Raw genomic sequence first — 17,093 nt, 5'->3', positions numbered from 1 at the left:
TGGATGGACTTCCAAACCTTGGATGACTGTTGGCCGTACATACAGTAACTTGTAGAATCAGAAAAAAATGGCCAAAAGGTTTCTTTTCTGAATTCATTTGGATCACAAAGTTTAATGAAACTATTTTATTTTGAGCTTGACTTTCCGAACACCATTTCTCCTCCTCCAGTGGCTCCTTTTTTCACAAAAATATTTATTTATTACATTTATATCCTTCCAAACTCAAGGTGACCTATTTTAAGTTCTCCTAAAATTTTATTATTTCAATCACTCTGAGGTAGTAAGGTTTAGAAGGTATATATAAAAAAGCGGATTTTACTCTGCTAGTCATTGCAAACTATAGGGGTGATGCTTGCCTCTGTTTCAAGGCATTGAGCCAGCACTGTCCGAAGACATTTCTGTGGTCATATGGCCAGCATGACATCATGGAGCAGTGTTAATTTCCCACTGAAGTGATACTTATTTATCTACTCACATTTACATGCTTTTGAACTGCTAGGTTGACAGGAGCTGGGACAAGGACAGGAGCTTACCCTGTCGGGTGTACTCAGGTCTTGAACCTGGGCTGCTGGCTTTCTAGACAACAACCCTAGTGTCTTAACTGCTGAGTCACCATGCCACCCTAATTATAGTTAGAAGGTATAATAAATAGCTCAAAATCACTCAATATAACCCACAAGCCAACGTGAATTGAAATCTGCTTTCAGCTATCCTCACATCTCTTATGGCAAAATCTACATCAGTGAAAACTGCAAGGTCAGTCTCACTCAAGGCTGAGAAGATTCTGTTCTTTTACTGAGTGTCAATTCCTAAATCAAGATAAGTTCAGCTAATTCTTCTGCCATTTTGAAAATCTCTGTTGGACTAACCCAAGGATTTTAGTATAAAAAAATTGGAATGATTTATTTAGTTTTAACTCTGCCAACCAAAGATAGAAAACATACCTGCAGGTATAGTCAGCATGTAACCAAATAGATCCTTTCTAATAGTATAGTCCAATAGAGAGGTTATCTAGCAAATTGTCTAGAACTTCATCATAATCCTTAAGAGTTGTAAGGCTTATAGGGATAGGAATGAAATATTGTTTATAAAGCTTCCATCCTTCCAATAGGCGATCACTGGCATATACAGGAATTGAGAATATAAGATCCCCATCTAAAACAGGTCAAAAGCCTGCATGGTCTAGATTTTATAATCTTTCATATGATGCTTTGATGAAAATAACCAGAACTGTACATTAACCTCTTTAATCTAAAGTATAATAATCATTTTGCCAACATTCTCTGATCTCCAGGAAATGAACAAGAAGGATATGGCGGCAGTATCCTTCTCTTGCTTCTGCCCTTCTATAACAACTAGTATAGATTGGTTTTGATCATAAAGATATCTTCTGTCATGGCTGGTAGCAGTTGCTTGATGGTCTACATCCAATTGTCTACATAGTGATAAACAGCCATTTGGTTGGTTATGGCAGAGACTGCAGCTAATTGTCCAACTATAAAAACAATTATGAGGAATAGTTGCTTGTGTTTTTGGAACATAGGAACTAGTTTGAAACTATCCATATGTCCCAAAGAAGTGCACTGTAAAAATAAACGGAACTAACAAACTGTTTATAATTTGACAGATTCTGAAAGATCGAATAAAACTAAGTGATAAAATCAAAGTTTAAAATAATTGTGCAAAATGAAAGTGCATTTTCTAGGCCAGCCTCCCTCCCACCTAAAACTGATCTTGCTGGCCAAACTCCTTCTGTAGCTCCTTCAGCTTCTCTTGCTCAATGAATAACTGGCTTTGGTGTTTCTGTTGCTTGATGGTTGAAATAGTACAGGGGTGTCAAACTCAAGGCCTGCAGGCCGAATCCGGCCTGTGGGGTGCTTAGATCTGGCCTGCAGGGCCATCCTGGAAACAGCGAAGGACCGGCCCATGGTGCCTCTGCCAACGAAAACAGGGCTCAGGAGGGCTGCATGCGGTCCTCCCAAATGCTGTTTTCACTGGCAGGGGGTTGCAGGAGGCTGTCGCTGCTGAAAGTGGAGCTGGCAGAGCACCCGGGCCACAACAGACTCCCTGACATGAGTGACATCTGATGCCCACTCCACCCCCTAAAGTCAAATACAATCCTGATGTGGCCCTCAATGAAATCGAGTTTGACATCCCTGGAATAGTAGGTTCGAGCTGCCATATTTGGCAAGAGCAATAGGTAAATAAAACCAGTATCAGGCACGCTGCAAAGCATCAGACATGCATTTAGGTCTGATTGGTAATATTCTTATTTACTCTATCTAAATTTAAATATCCTTTCTCTCTTCCTCTCTCTCTTTCTTACACAAACACAGAACAGGGGTAAGAGGAGATACACTGGGACCTATTAATAAATCTAAATGATCTACTGTACAACAGATCATAAAATAATATAAATCCTTCTATTCCCTACCATTCAATCAGACCTGTTGAAGATTCTTGGATGAGAAGCAGAATGCTTTCAAGAAAAAACCCAAGAAAGTCCAGTTGCCCTTTGAAAAGCATCTTTGGGACAACCATGATCTGGATGATTGAGAATCTCCATAGACCCGGGGTCCCCAATCCCCAGGCCGCAGCTCACTACCAGGCCTTGAGCCTTTCGGAACCAGGATGCAGAAGCGGTGGGCGAGGATGTGCGACACATCCCCACTCAGGCAAATGGAGCTATGCAAGTAAGACTTGTCCATGGAACCATCCTCTCTCCCCCCAATCCCCGCAAAAGGTTGAAGAACTCTGCCATAGACAAAGATCAGAAAAGAATCCCAAATTAAATTCAATTCCCACACTTGCTATACATTTACGTAAGTGTATGTGATGTGGGACCTCCCTCTTCTCCCTATAATGTTGCCTCTCCTGATAGAGGGGAAGCCTTCCAGATTGCACCATGAACCAAGGACATCAACAACAACAGTAGCAATTGTGATTTTACTTTCCTCACTGCAGATTCATTTGAATCCTTGCAGCAAAGGAGTTAAATTCACTACATCATTGTATTAATTGCTCTGTATCAGTTCCAGGTTCTTGGTAACTTATTAAAACAGGCCCCAGGCCTAATGCTCTTTATGAAATAGGAATAGAAGTGATTTTATACATGAATAATAATTCAGTCTTGTGGGAACTATTCTTCTCATTTATTTAAGCTCACTAAGCAGAGCCTGGTGCAAAAAGATATAGCTGTAAGACTCAAATGGTAAATCATTTTAAATATCAGAATTCCTATCCCTATCCCTATCCCTTCCATCCCTTTAACCAACTTCTTTGTTTTAGCAGTAGAAATTATAATGATGAAATAACTAACATCAGCAATTTTTCGTCAATCTAGTGCTGGTCGTTCAAATATCTAACAAGAGACTTGATCGACTACCTCTCGACCTCGGAATAAAGTGGGCTGTCTACATATTAGCACTTGACAATTATTCCAATTCACCTTTTCCCTAGAATGAGATAGCTCTGATTTGGCACCCTGGAATTCCCTCTGCCGCTGCTCATTCTCCTGCCTCAGAAGCTGCTGCTCCTGCTTGATCAGCTCCAGTTCACCCCAACAAAGCTTCTTCTGCTGGTTCTGTATCCCTGATGAATGCACGGCTGCTTCCAGGAACCGACTCTGAAGCAAGAAAGCAAGCAGACAGCAGAGTTAAACTTATGATACAAGCTAGGAAGATTGATTACTCAGAGGCTTGGATTCAAAGCCACTTTCTACCTTGGCTCATATGAGCAAGTCACTTCCTCTTAACTTGGCTACATTCCCATAAAAAGCATAAGAAATAGAAAGTGCTGTCTTATAGGACTATTGGAAAGGCAAAACAAAAGTGAACTTCTGCAATTAAAGGTTAACATAGCCGTGAGCCTACGACAAATAAGTTCATTTGGAACGTATGGTGAAGAATTTTGAACGGGATAGAAATAGTTTGAAAGTGTTCTATTCAATCAAACCCAGATGGGATGCACGTAATTGCTAAAAAGTGAATAAATATTTATGAAGTATATGAAATCATTTTAACATTCAAGAGAAAGGGTATGGATTAGCAACTGCTTATATTCATGGAACAAAAGAAATGTGGAAGTCAATTTCGCACACTGCTATCCACTGAAAAAAGATAATTATGACATGTATCTAGAACTTAATTTGGAAAAAAAAAAGCACACATACTATAGTTTAGTCTAGTTTAGAACTGAAGAAACCTGGATTCAAGCTTCACTTGATCTGAAAGCTGCTTGGAAACCTTAAAGTAGGAGATGCTAATCACTTTGTCTCAATCTAACCCAATGCTTTCTCAACCTAGATAACTTGAAGATGGAGTTCAACTCCCAACTTCCATTCCTTTGGCTGTGCATTTCTGGGAGTTGAAGTCCATACATTTTCAAGTTGCCAAATTTGAGAGTCAGTGGTATTTAATCTACCTCACCGAATTCTGGCTGGGGAATAAATGAGAGGAGATCTCCATCTGCCACCTGGGGCTCTGAAGAGAAAATATGGGATATACCCAAACTAAACAGATATTTTTCCAATTAGAAAGGACTATCTAATCCACATTGTTCAATTACTCTAGTGGTAAAGACAACTCTGAAAGTATTTTGATTTCAATCCAGCTGTGTGAATAATTGAAGAATTAATTGGTTTAGAATTTAATTACTGTGAGGTATTCTGTTGAACAGCTATAAAACATTTCATGCAGCTATTTTGGTTTCATGGTAACTGAACAAATATTAAATTGTCGTCATTTTCCTAAATCCTGCAATGGGTTTAGAGAGAGTGGTACTACGATGTGTGTGTGTGCCATTTTTCATCACAAATAATCCTGAAGCAGTTAGCAATATTTATAGAACAGAAAATAGAGAACAAAGATAATTCATCAAAAAGAAATATATTAATTAATCAACAGCAGGAAAGGTCAGCATAAAAAGGTGGATTTTGAAAGGATGCTTAAAACATGTCAATTTATTTAAATCTGTCAACACCTGTATTTAAAGATGTGGGAAGCCTTCTGCTTCTCAATAGCAGCCCATTTATCCCTTAAATAAATATCAGGATGACTCAGCAACTGTTGAAATCGGACCCTCCCATCTGGGTGTACCTTCTCATTGGCCATTTGCAGTTGCTTATTCAATGACATCGCTTCCTGTTTTAGATTCTCCTTTTCCTGCTGGGTGACCCTCAGGTCTGATTTGAGCCTGGATACCTGAAGGCTAACATTTTGCACAATATCATCAAAATTCTGAATCTAAAAGGGCCAAAGAAAAAAGAAGTTGGGGGCATGAAATAGATTGTTATTCCAGCAAAGACAAGATGCTTTTCCCACACACTTGTTCCCTGTTCAATCGAAGTACTGTATGTACTTCAGTACTTCATATGTATTTCAGGATGAAAAAAACTTTTTATAAGAGTAAAGACACTTTCTCTGTTCTTGCAGGTAATACACTTGGGTGGTTTCTGTCCTTTATAGCAACAGAGTGCATAGAAACAGTCCTTGTTCTTGAGACATTTTTCAAAAAGTGAAGCAATCAAGATAATGCAGAATAAACTCTTTTAGTACAGGTGGGAGCTGAAGGAAAAGATAAATCAGAACCAGCCAGCATGACCTACTCAACAGATTTTTTTTAAATGATGAAAGAAACATATAGTACTATGAAGGACATTTTATTGCTCAATAAAGCATCTTTAGTTGGCGGAGAGAGACATCTATGGATAAATGCATAGGCAAGAGCAGGGGGGGGGAAAGAGTACTTTTTGGTTTATTGTGGAATCAAGCAAACATAAGGGAACCAAAGGTTGTAATGATGATATTGTTCTTCTCCACAAATATTATGTTAATCTAATGCTTTTGTGGGAGAGAAATCAGAGCTGCAGCTTAACTGCACAGAATCAAATTAACTGTTAAATTCTAAGCCATCTAGAAGCCATTTTGATCAATGTGGGTAAATGTATCAACAGTCTAGATTAGAATCGTAAGTGCTTTAACAGGACAATAACACACCTTGTCTTGTGATACTGCCATTTGTGCTTTCAGATGCTGATTCTGGTGCTCCAAAGATGAGTTCTCCTCCCTCAAGGAAGCATTGAGGCTCTCTAGGAAAGGAACTTTAGTTGTCTGCAAAGATAGTAAAGCCCAGGTAGGACTGCTATTAGTAGCTACAGTCATCTTACCAAGACCCTAGCACTCTGCAAACATACCATTCAATAGTTTTTATTCTGGCTCAAGCAGTCTCAATACCAAAGTAATTGGATCAAATTATGCTTGTGAACCACTTGAGTTGCTGAACTATCAGCGCTCTGCAACATCTTAATGGAAAGACTAAGGCACGGACATCTACAAAAGGGAATGAAGAGAGGCCAAGTGGGAAATTGCATCATGATGTAAATTCCATCCCTTTTGTAGTTGCATCATGATGTTGCATATAAATACATAAGAGGTGAAACTTGCATTATGATGTCACAATGCAGCACCGTATGCTCAAAGGGGATTAAAAGGTGGAAAAGAAAGGGAAAATACATTCTGGTCATCTTGCCATTGCCTCCAGTCATCCAGATAGCATCCCTGGCTCTTCTATGGCATTCCCTTGCTCCCCCATATTATCATTATTTTCTGGATGGCTGAATATGTTTCTGCTGAAGCAATGGACTACATTTACCCCTAATTTCTATTTGGACTTACATATAATGAAGAGGCATGATTTCTTGTGCATTATCTTTGATCTTAGAAAGTAAAAACAGTTTAAAAACAAAAGACGACCAAGGAAGGTGGCTATGAGCACCACAAACCCCAAAAGTAATGTGTTGGTATCTGTAGATTGAAATAAAGAGTGTACTTGGATGGGACATTATTCTCTGCCCCTCACCTTCTCTATATACCGGTTCAGCTCTTCACTGAGGGCTTCTTTCTCTTTCAGTAGCTTCTCATTTTTTATGATGACACTGGAAATCTCATTCTCCAGCTCAGAAAGATCCAGGCAACTGGGTAGCTATGGAAAAAAAATCTCTGTTTAAATTTTTGAGATGAGTATGTTTAAACCGCATTCAAGAAGAACTTCTCAATAATGTCTATGAAATGTTTGCAGCTAAATGGAGGCTGTCTGCAACTCAGGAGTGCCCTTCACAAACTAACTGATTCCCAGAAATAGATATCCATTCCCTTTGAGAAGAAAGGCATTCTGCCCTCCATTACCTGTTTTACATTCTCCAGTTCTTCTTTGAGGAAATGGTTCTCCTGCTCCAGACCATGAACCTTAATTCTGAGCTGAGCTAGCTCCGTTTCCAAGGATGAGACCAATGATGAGGACTAGAAGTCAATTGAAGAAAAATTAAATTAAATTTGAAAGTACAGGCAAATACCCTTTTCAAAAAGCCTCAAAGGTTGGTTAAGGGCCGGTTTAGCTCTGCCTGGTAAGGCCTGTTATTAAGAACACAAAGCCTGCAATTACTGCAGGTTCGAGCCCGGCCCAAGGTTGACTCAGCCTTCCATCCTTTATAAGGTAGGTAAAATGAGGACCCAGATTGTTGGGGGGGGCAATAAGTTGACTTTGTAAATATATACAAATAGAATGAGACTATTGCCCTATACATTGTAAGCCGCCCTGAGTCTTCGGAGAAGGGCGGGGTATAAATGTAAACAAAAACAAAAACAAAACAAAAAAAATTTGCAGCTTAAGAATTGGCTAAAATAAAATTTAAATTTATTTTTTTTCCTTTAAAATGTGCTTTTATTTTGTTCTTTATGTCACATTGAGTCTCTTTTTTTTATTAAGCAGCCTATACATTGAAATAGTAATAATAATGACAATGATGATAATGGTGGCAGGTATTATTCTCAAAATATTAGGAGGAAGTGGGGAGGTCAGTGATGGAGGTCAAACTAAGATCTGACTCTGGCATCTTACTATTCAACTTTGGTTCTAATACTCATTGTAGCTTCTTGTACCTGAATTTTAGAGTTCTCCAATTCTTCTTTGAGCTGGGAATTCTCTCTTTCCCATTCTTCTGACATGTATTTCCTAGCCTCCTTTTCCTTTTGCCGAAATGTTTTCATAAACTGTTGGTTAGAATCTTGCACATCTGCTCGATTTGAAGAGTTTCGATGGCTAAGTTCAGCATTTTCCAATTCTAATTGCTGATTCCTGGCTTTCAGTTCAGATACCTGATTAGGAAACAAGAACCCAACAAAAATTAATTTTTTGGACAAAGGAAACCATACTTTTCAAGCCTCTTTCCTTCTGCAAAGTAATTCTAATGGAGAAGAGAATGAAGGTTACTCTTCAGTCAACCGTAACTGGTTTCAGGATATGAGGAGAGCTGGGCCATACTATATTCTCTTGAAAAAGCCAGCATTGATTGTAAGTAGTTGAGACTACTGCCTATCTATCGCTTTAACACAAATCTAATATTTTCCCAATGAGCAGAATTTTATTTTCTATAATTCCCAAAATATCAATACCTTTTGTGGTCCTGACCTCTAGGATTCATGCAGCAAAAAGCCGGCATATAAAAAGCTATGTGTGCTCCTAGAACAACACATGATACACCTCTGCTCTGCAAGTTGCATTAGTTACCAGCTTGCTTCTGGGTCCAAATCAAAGTTCTGGTTTTAACCTTTCAAGTCCCTTATGGCAGGGGACTGAATTATCAGAGGGACTTGCCTCTCCTGATCACATCAGCCTGTCTCAGTAGGTATGGCAAAGTAGGCAGGTTATGAGTAACATTAGTGAATGATCTTCATTTGATGGGCTCCAGAAGATGTGCCATGGCAACTGCCTTATGGAACATTTCCCCCCCCCCCCTGAAATTAGACTAGTTCCATCCCTGTTTTGATATTCCCCCAAGCCCACAAGTCTTGGCCCCAAGTCTGGGGCTCCCAGGTAACCTGCTCAGGTAATGGCTCCATTGTTGAGGTGGCTACTTTTATCCTCCTTCTTCTGTGGTTTATATTTTCATGTTTATGATATTTATTAATAAGGCTTAAATTTATGTTATGCATTTTTTGTTTGTATTTATTATTCTTGCTTTCTGCCCAGAATCTCTGTGAAATGGGCAGCGATATAACTTTGATTGGTAAATAATTATTTAAAAACATAGTATCCAGAAAAACATTTTTTCCAAAAAAAAAGTACACTTTGAAAAGAGAAGGTTTCATGAATCCTATCTTATGATGAGCAAGCATAAAGCCGGGGAATAGCCAAGTTCCAATCTGCATATCAGTTGGAAGTAAAGTTCATATATGATCATATTAGCACTTGCCATCAGTGAATTTTATAGTTGTTAACCCGCTTTCTCTTATCACCCTTGATTCAGAGTCTGTGTTTTATTTCCTTCATAGACCAATATAAAACTAATAATATAACAGTCACTCTAAAATAGAAGTAAAAATGAAACATCCTGATAGAATTTAAGTACAAGTAAATTAAAATATTAATGTAAAACTACAAGTACAGGGATGAAAACTGGGAAGGGACCTATACAATTACAAACAATTTTACAATCAATCTGAATTCAGCGTTTTTGGGCCAATGAAGATTGCCTAAATGTAGAAAATCCTACCTGCTTCTTCAAGCTTTCAGCTATCTTCTGCATGGCCATTTTCTCCTTCAGTACGGTCTCTGTTTTTTGCCTAAAAATGCACAGTACATAGAACCATCACATTCAACAGCATGGCAATTTTCTCTCAGGTAGGTCCATCTGGATACCTTGGGGCTGAATGGCAGGCTGCCTAAATATTTTGGAAGGTGAAAGGGGAAGGTTGCTGCTTATGTGGGTGAATATAAATAGGAACTATAGAAGCATCTCACAACAGCTGAAAGATTATTTTAAGTAAAATAGTCCTCGACTTATGACCACAACTTAGCCCCAAATTTATGTTGCTAAGTGAGAAATTTAAGTGGGTTTTGCTCCGTTTTATGACTTTTCTTGTCACATTTGTTAAGTGAATCACTGGAGTTGTTAAGTTAGTAACACAGTTGTTTAGTGAATCTGACTTCCCCATTGACTTTGCTTGCGAGAAGGTTACAAAAGGTGATCACATGACCCTGGGACATTGCATCCCTCATAAATATGAACCAGTTGTCAAGCATCCAAATGTAATGGGGATGTTGCAATAGTCATAAGTGTGAACAATGGTCATAAGCAGTGGTGGGATTCAGCCCGTTCGCACCACTTTGGGAGAACCAGTTGTTAACTTTCTGAGCAGTTTGTGAACTGGTTGTTGGAAGAAATCATTAGGGCAGAGAACCAGTTGTTAAATTACTTGAATCCCACCACTAGTCATAAGTCACTTTTTTCAATGCTATTGTAACTTCAATGTAAATCGAGGACTACCTGTATTAGGCTCCCTGGGTTATATATTGGAGATGATTCTTTCATTTAATAAGGCAATCTCAGTCTTCCTGGCAGTATTTTCCTCTCTAAGATGCTCACATCTGGGATGCAAAAATATAGTCTTTAGGATACTCAAGACACTTTGAACTATTTCAGCCTGAATTAGTTTGTTGAAATGCATATTATTTATGCCTATGGCAGGTAGCTTCTTCTAGTTAATCTTAGATGATTTTAAAGAGCCAAGCTTCTAAACTTTATTAGCAGCTGAGTGGGAGACCACTAGGAAATTCCAGTTCTGTAGTGGGAAGTTGAAACGTTCTGTAGCAAACCACTATTATTGCCTTAAAAAAACCACCATTATCATGTCTATGAAATCATAAACTTGAAGGAAATTCTGCTCTGTTATTATTTTATGATGCAGGCCATCAACCTGCAAAGATGTTTTTCTTACCATATTGTTAGCAAACAGAATAACTTGTTCTATTTTATAGGAAATGGCTACAATTATGTTGAATCAAAATACATTAAAAGTGGTAATGGTTAACTAATTAGGATTATGATCATTTTAAAACAAGGAATTAAAATGAGGAAGAAGAGGAGGAATGATACAAAAGATAGTATTGTAATGAGGATATATAAAAGCATTAAGCTAAGCAGTACACAAAAAATGATTGTCTCATGCAATTTGCATAGCTCCCAATAGATAAGCCTACCATCTAAACTATTCAGCCTTCTAATACTCCATAAAAGTTATACTTGGTTATTTATTCTTCAAATCTCTATGAAATGTTATTAATTCATGTTAGAAATCACAGAGCATTTGTCTTCTACACAAAGTTAATCTATATGTTAATCCAATTCATGCGAGGTGGACAATGAAGTATTAGGTAGTTAGTTCCAAAAAGCAGAGCCAAGCGGCAGGATTTAGACCATGGAAGGATTCCACATTACCTCAAAAACTCAATCTTCTGAAGCTGCTCATTGTAGGTGCTCTGCAAACCGTGAAGAACAGCATTCAGACTCTCTTTCTCCTGTGTATGGGTGCCTTTCTGCTTCAGGAGCACTGCTATTTTCTCTTTGAGCTTCCTGTTCAGCTCATGGAGCCCCTTCCTGTCCACTTCTGCATCTTTGGTGACATTCTCACAACGGCCCAGCCGTCCACTCTTCTGGGATTGCAGAGTCAGCATGAGCTCATCTAGTTTGCCAAGCTGGCTTTGCAAAATCAGCTTGGAAGTCTGCAGGTTGGCATTTTCCATCACCAACTGGTCCTGTTTCTTTTCCAGGTCTTTCACTTTCTGCAGCAGTTGCTCTTTCTCCTCCTTAAGCGTGAAGCAGTCTTGGTTAGTTTCATCTAGCCTGGACTGCAGGCTTATAAATATTGGCATGTATCCCTCCAATTTATTGTTACGTTCTAGCAATTTGATTATCTCTGTTTTTAGGGCTTGGTTTTCCAGTTTGAGTTCTTCTGGAAATTGGAAAATTTTAGGTCCTATTCTGGAGTCTGCATCTTCCACCATATCCATACCCCAAAATTCTGATGCTACATCATGGAAGTCTACCTTGTCAGTTCTAACTTCTCCATGATCTGCCTCAAATAAAAGAGAGTAGGCACTTATTTCCTCAACACTTGAATCAGCATCCAAAGCTTCAGCAAAGAGCATTTGGTTTTTTGTGGCACTGCCAATGGGCAATTTTTCCCAGTGCAAACTTCCCCCCTTCTCATCACTTGCACATGGCAACACATTAGGCTGGGGGATAGTTTTAAGGATTTCCTCAAGCTCCTTCTGAACCTGTGAAGCCATGTCTTGTCGAGCATGAGCTGCTTGATTGCATTCAGTTTCTAGCAGAATGATCCTCTCCAGAAGCTGATTCTGTCGCAGTTTAAGGGCTTCATTCTCTGCCAGCATTTCTTCATAGGCCTTCTGCAAGACATGTGAAGTCTCCATAGTTTCAACTGTTGTCCCTCCATTTTTCATGTTTGGAATTGCAATCTTGTCTAATTTTTTCGTTCCATCTTCTGTTACACCTTGGCTGTCTTTGTCAGTCACACTTAGGAGCTGAGCATCTACAAATGTTTCTGGAACTAATGGGATGAATCCAGGGTATTGGGTTGATTCTCTTTCTGGTTCTTTCAAAGAGTCATCCATCAAAGAGGTAGTCACACTATTTTCTTCTCCTGGATCTTGAACTATTTCTTGTTTTGAAAGAACATTTATCTCCTTTCCAGAGTCCTGGTGCTTGACAAATGCTAGAAAATCACTTCCTTTTGCTTCTTCATCCTTGTTTAAAGAAACAAGATTGCTTTGCAGTTTGGACTGACATTGCAATCCCTGCTGTAGATCTTCTATTTTATTTCCAAGCACTGAGATTTTTGACTTCAGTTCCTTTTTTTCTTCTATTGCTCTGCTGGGCATCGCTTGCTTCAAATACTCTGCAGACTTATAATTCTGTTCTTCTTGTTCATGTGCAAATTCTGTTTCTAGCCTTCCAAGCTTTTTGCTAAGTTGCCTTTGTTCTTCCTCTGATGTTGGCATTTCTTCTCTTTCCCTTAGCCCCATCTCATGGTTGGATTGATTAATCTTCAGAAATTTCTCACACCATTCATTTTCTTGCTTTTTCAGGTCCTGAACTTCTTGTTGAAGTTGCTTCTTCTCCAAGATCCACAAGTTCACATGCTCCTTATAATTTGTCTCTAGAAGTTTCTTGTCTTGCTCCAATAATGAAGAGATTGATTTCTCTTTCTCCAGCTTTTCTTTCCATTTTGATTGGGCCTCAACATCTTCCTGGAGAATTTGACTTTTTTCAGATTCCCACTGGGATTTCGCATCTAACTGCAGCCTGGAGAGCTTAAGCAATTCTTGTTGATGCTGCTCCTCAAGTTTGTTTATGGTTTCCTCATACTTTCTTGTAAGTGTTTGTTGTTCAGTGGTGAACCATTCCTCTCTCTGAAATATTCTTCCATTATACTCATTTTCCATTTTTATCCTAAATGTGGTCAACACAATACATTACTGAAATCTCTACACATTCAGGGACAAAGGGTTGTAGACCACCTACTGTACTAGTTTTTAGATGTCTTAGACTTGGAATGCAATTTTAGTTGCAAATTGCAACAATGGCCATCTGTAATTTTTAACCCCTGGTATTTTTTTTAATTTTTAATCCTGGTCTGATTAATTCCTGTTCCATGCTTATTTTTCTTTTTCTTTTTAAAAAGGGGCTCATGTTCAATCATGTTGCAGCCTATTAAATTAAGAATAATGACCTAGCAAAATAACTACAGATTTTCTTCATACAGGATACTCTATTTAATATAATAAATTATCATCTAAAGGGTAAAATGCAGTTTGAATGAACATATTATCAGTTCAGAGTACAATGATCTCCTAAATAGCCTGAACACAATAAAAAAAAAAAGTTTTTTGTCTTCTTAGGTTTATTCATATTTATATAATATTGATGTTTGGAATTGCTGAAGTCTATGCTCAAATTGTGACTCACAAAAAGAGCTAGCCAGATTTATTGGACCAGTAAAACCGGAAGCAAGAGATGCTAGAAACCAAGGATGAGCATCTTGAAGCCCCAGATATGTGTAAGACCAAGAGTCCCATCCATTTGCCAAAATTGTCTGCACAGTTTATTTCTTTATTCATTCTTTGCTGACATTAATGGCCAACCCGTCTGAAAATAATTATGGGTGGCACACAAAAGATTCACATTCAATACAATATAAAATAATACAAAGCAATACATGAGGGACTAAAATAACAAGGCACATGCTCCTAATTAAGTGCTTGATTAGATCCAGGTTTGTAAAGTTTGTTGAAGAACGGCAGGACTGGAGCAATTCAATTTTCAGATAGGATCCAGAGGGTAGGTGCCGCAACAGGTAGCTGCCGAAGTCACATCACATGGAATGGGCTTTAGGATGGACTCCTGGAGCATGGCTCCTTTGGCAGATTTTACCAGTGAGGCAGAAGCAATAGGAGAAAGGTGGTTCTTCAGTCAGGCCCTATGCCATGAAGGGTTTTGTAGTTCATAGCCAACACCTTGAATTGCACCTGGAATTATACCAAGGTGTGCTTATAACTGCCAAGGATGTTGCTTTCTGGCCCAGTTGCAGCTGCCAAGTATTCTTCAAAGGCAGCCCCTTTGCAAGTGTCTACATATAAGATGACTAAGGTGTTGCCCCAGTAGGTTAATTATGGCCTCTGGCTACAAAAGGCTTCTTCGCTTGCTGTAAACCATTTCACTATGATGTCACTGGTCCTGAATTTCAGTCTATTGTATCAGAGACCTTGAGTCGCTTATCAGCTATGATCTGTAAGACCCTCCAAGTCAAGCATCCCCAAACTGAGACCTCATGTATTGTAAAACTTATCAATCCCATTCACAGTTAAGGTTCACTTGCCCCCATTCAGTTATCAATGTAGGCAAGGAGACCGGAGGAAATACTGTATAATCTCGAGAAAACAGGGCTAAATTCCCAAGTCAAAAGCCCGCTACCTTTGGACTTTCCTTTCATTCTGCAAAGAAAAGAAGGTGGATGCTGGGGGTTTGTGTGATACAGATTGAGAGGCATCAAAGGCTTGATAAATATTGTTGAAATCAGTTCATCATTTGCTTGGGGATTTCTGCCATTTATAGGGCAGAGCAATCAATCAATCAATCAATCAGGGTACACAGTACATGAGATACTGTATTTATGCAGATCAAACTGAACAGAGGCAACATATGAGATCCATGATCAAGCAAAGCAGTATTGTACCACTACCATAAGTCAAGATTTATTTTTTTAGTTGCTCTGGCATATAATAATAATAATATTGGCCTGTTTTAAAGCATTGAGAGCACATTTGATGTATCTATAATACCGTCCTTCATGTGTATATAGCCAATCTCAAAACCTATTTTATTAAGAAGTTCTACCGTTTGAGCTAATATCTAATCTTTGACAGTGACTAGAATATTGTACTAGTTGTAATAACTGTAACAGTAACAATGTCCAAGCAAGGGATATTGTTGTAAGTATGGTTCTCACTCTCAGGTAAAATATTAATGGATGTTAATATAGCCATATATAGATAGTAGTATTTAAAAGAAATTAATGGTCCCCTTAAAATATTAATATATGCTGCACATGATGGGATCTACAGATGGAAAATGTCATTCAATTGTTCACAACCAATTTTGTCAGTAGACGCTGGAACAATAAAAGGCATCTCACTAAGATCTTGTCATCTTTGCAGAGCTGAATAGGTTTAGATTCAAAGCTTGTTTTTGGAGGTGGAAATGCCCCATTTAAAAACAAACAAAAAAAGTATCCTTCAAGACAGGAAACACACTACAAAGTAGTGCAAAAATAGTGATTTGTTATTATGATATATTGAATAAACTGTTTAAAATATACTTTATCACAATTCAATATATATGTAGATGTATATATAATCCAATGCACCCCACAATATATAAAGCAACCAGATCAATGTAACTAATGTAGATACAATTATACGCTCTTGAAAGATAATTATGCTGATTATACTGATTTTTTAATGTTTTGATACTTTATTTGTGTACTGCCCAGAGCCACCCTGTGAAGGAGATGGGCAGTTATAAAATTTGATAAATAAATAAAATAAATAATTTATCAGATACAAATACACTTTTTTCTTGCTTTCCCCTACTGTATCTGAGAAATCCTAACTCAGAAATCTTCTAAAAGATTCTGCATGTCACTCATTAGCAAGGATATGATTTAGCTTCCATTAGAGATCTAAAGCTACCCAACTGACCCCAGAACTGCAGTTGTCAGGGTTCCTAAGATAAAATAGTAAATTCAAGGTAAATTCTATGCTGTTTTTCTTTTAAGTTACTCACTTTTGTTCCTGGAGTTCTCGCTGATGTTCTCTTAGTAGCTCTTGTTGTAGCTGCTCCATCTCCAGGGCATGCTTCTCCATCAATCTTTGCAACTTCTCATGGAAGCCATTTTCTAGCTCCATTTTTTCTTCTTGGATGGCCTGTGCTAACGTTCTCATTCTTTCTTCCAGCCAGGCTTTAGATTGAATCAACTCTTCCTTCTCATGACTAAAGTTTTCTTCTGCCTCTTTCAGTCTGGCTTGGAGCTCCCTCTCATGATCCATCTTCAGGCATTCTATAAAGCTAGCCTTCTCATTCATGCATAGCTGGAGACTGTTCCCTTCAACATTCTGCTGGGAGTTGGCCTGCCTCAAGCTTGCCAGTTGTCCCTGAAGCTCAGATATCTGGACTTGCAGACACCCAATTTGTTCTTCTAACAATTCTCTCTCCTGACAGTACTTCTCCTGGAGGTTCTCTTGTCCCTCCTCATAGTTGGCCCTGGTCTCCTCAAGCTGCTTTTCATAATGGCATACCTAAGTGAAGGGAAATATTATGATTAGCATTTCTGCATAACTCAAAAGAAGCATTGCATAAATAATTCCAGACAGTTTGGTTTAATAGTAGATATAACTGAAAATGAACGTGACCTCCACCACTCATAACCTTTTAAAATCTGTTAAAAAGAGGGCAGATTTCCCCAACCTGGAAAAAGGCAGACTTTCCAACCTGATATCTTCCAGGTATGTAGGAGTATAGTTCTCCATATGTCCAGCCAGCATAACTTTTATAAAAGGCTCACAAACTTTCAATTGCTGCTTGGAAGCTGCTAATGAAACAAACTATATAAACCAATTCTTAGGCCAGAAGAATTGAATTAGAAGAATACTTGGAGATACAGAAACCCAGGGAACCA

General features: G+C 38.4%; 1 protein-coding gene across 6 annotated transcripts in view; it reads right to left on the bottom strand.

Annotated features, from left to right (window-relative positions):
* The window catches only part of NIN (ninein), a 126,393-nt gene that overhangs the window by 17,277 nt on the left and 92,023 nt on the right, over positions 1-17,093 (bottom strand). For 4 of the 6 annotated variants that reach the window (XM_058163093.1, XM_058163097.1, XM_058163095.1 and 1 more), the window contains exons 16-24: positions 16,202-16,713; positions 11,276-13,309; positions 9,551-9,620; positions 7,938-8,153; positions 7,185-7,298; positions 6,859-6,981; positions 5,997-6,110; positions 5,097-5,243; positions 3,449-3,625 (exon numbers count right to left, since the gene is read on the bottom strand). In XM_058163093.1, the coding sequence (XP_058019076.1) occupies positions 3,449-3,625; positions 5,097-5,243; positions 5,997-6,110; positions 6,859-6,981; positions 7,185-7,298; positions 7,938-8,153; positions 9,551-9,620; positions 11,276-13,309; positions 16,202-16,713 (3,507 nt within the window). The remainder of the gene's footprint in view (positions 1-3,448; positions 3,626-5,096; positions 5,244-5,996; positions 6,111-6,858; positions 6,982-7,184; positions 7,299-7,937; positions 8,154-9,550; positions 9,621-11,275; positions 13,310-16,201; positions 16,714-17,093) is intronic. The other 2 variants (XM_058163096.1, XM_058163098.1) reach the window with 2 other exon arrangements.

The sequence above is a fragment of the Ahaetulla prasina genome, chromosome 1 (genome assembly GCF_028640845.1).
Source record: "Ahaetulla prasina isolate Xishuangbanna chromosome 1, ASM2864084v1, whole genome shotgun sequence".
In the NCBI taxonomy this organism is placed as follows: domain Eukaryota; kingdom Metazoa; phylum Chordata; class Lepidosauria; order Squamata; family Colubridae; genus Ahaetulla; species Ahaetulla prasina.
This window is presented reverse-complemented; position numbering and strand designations above follow the sequence as displayed.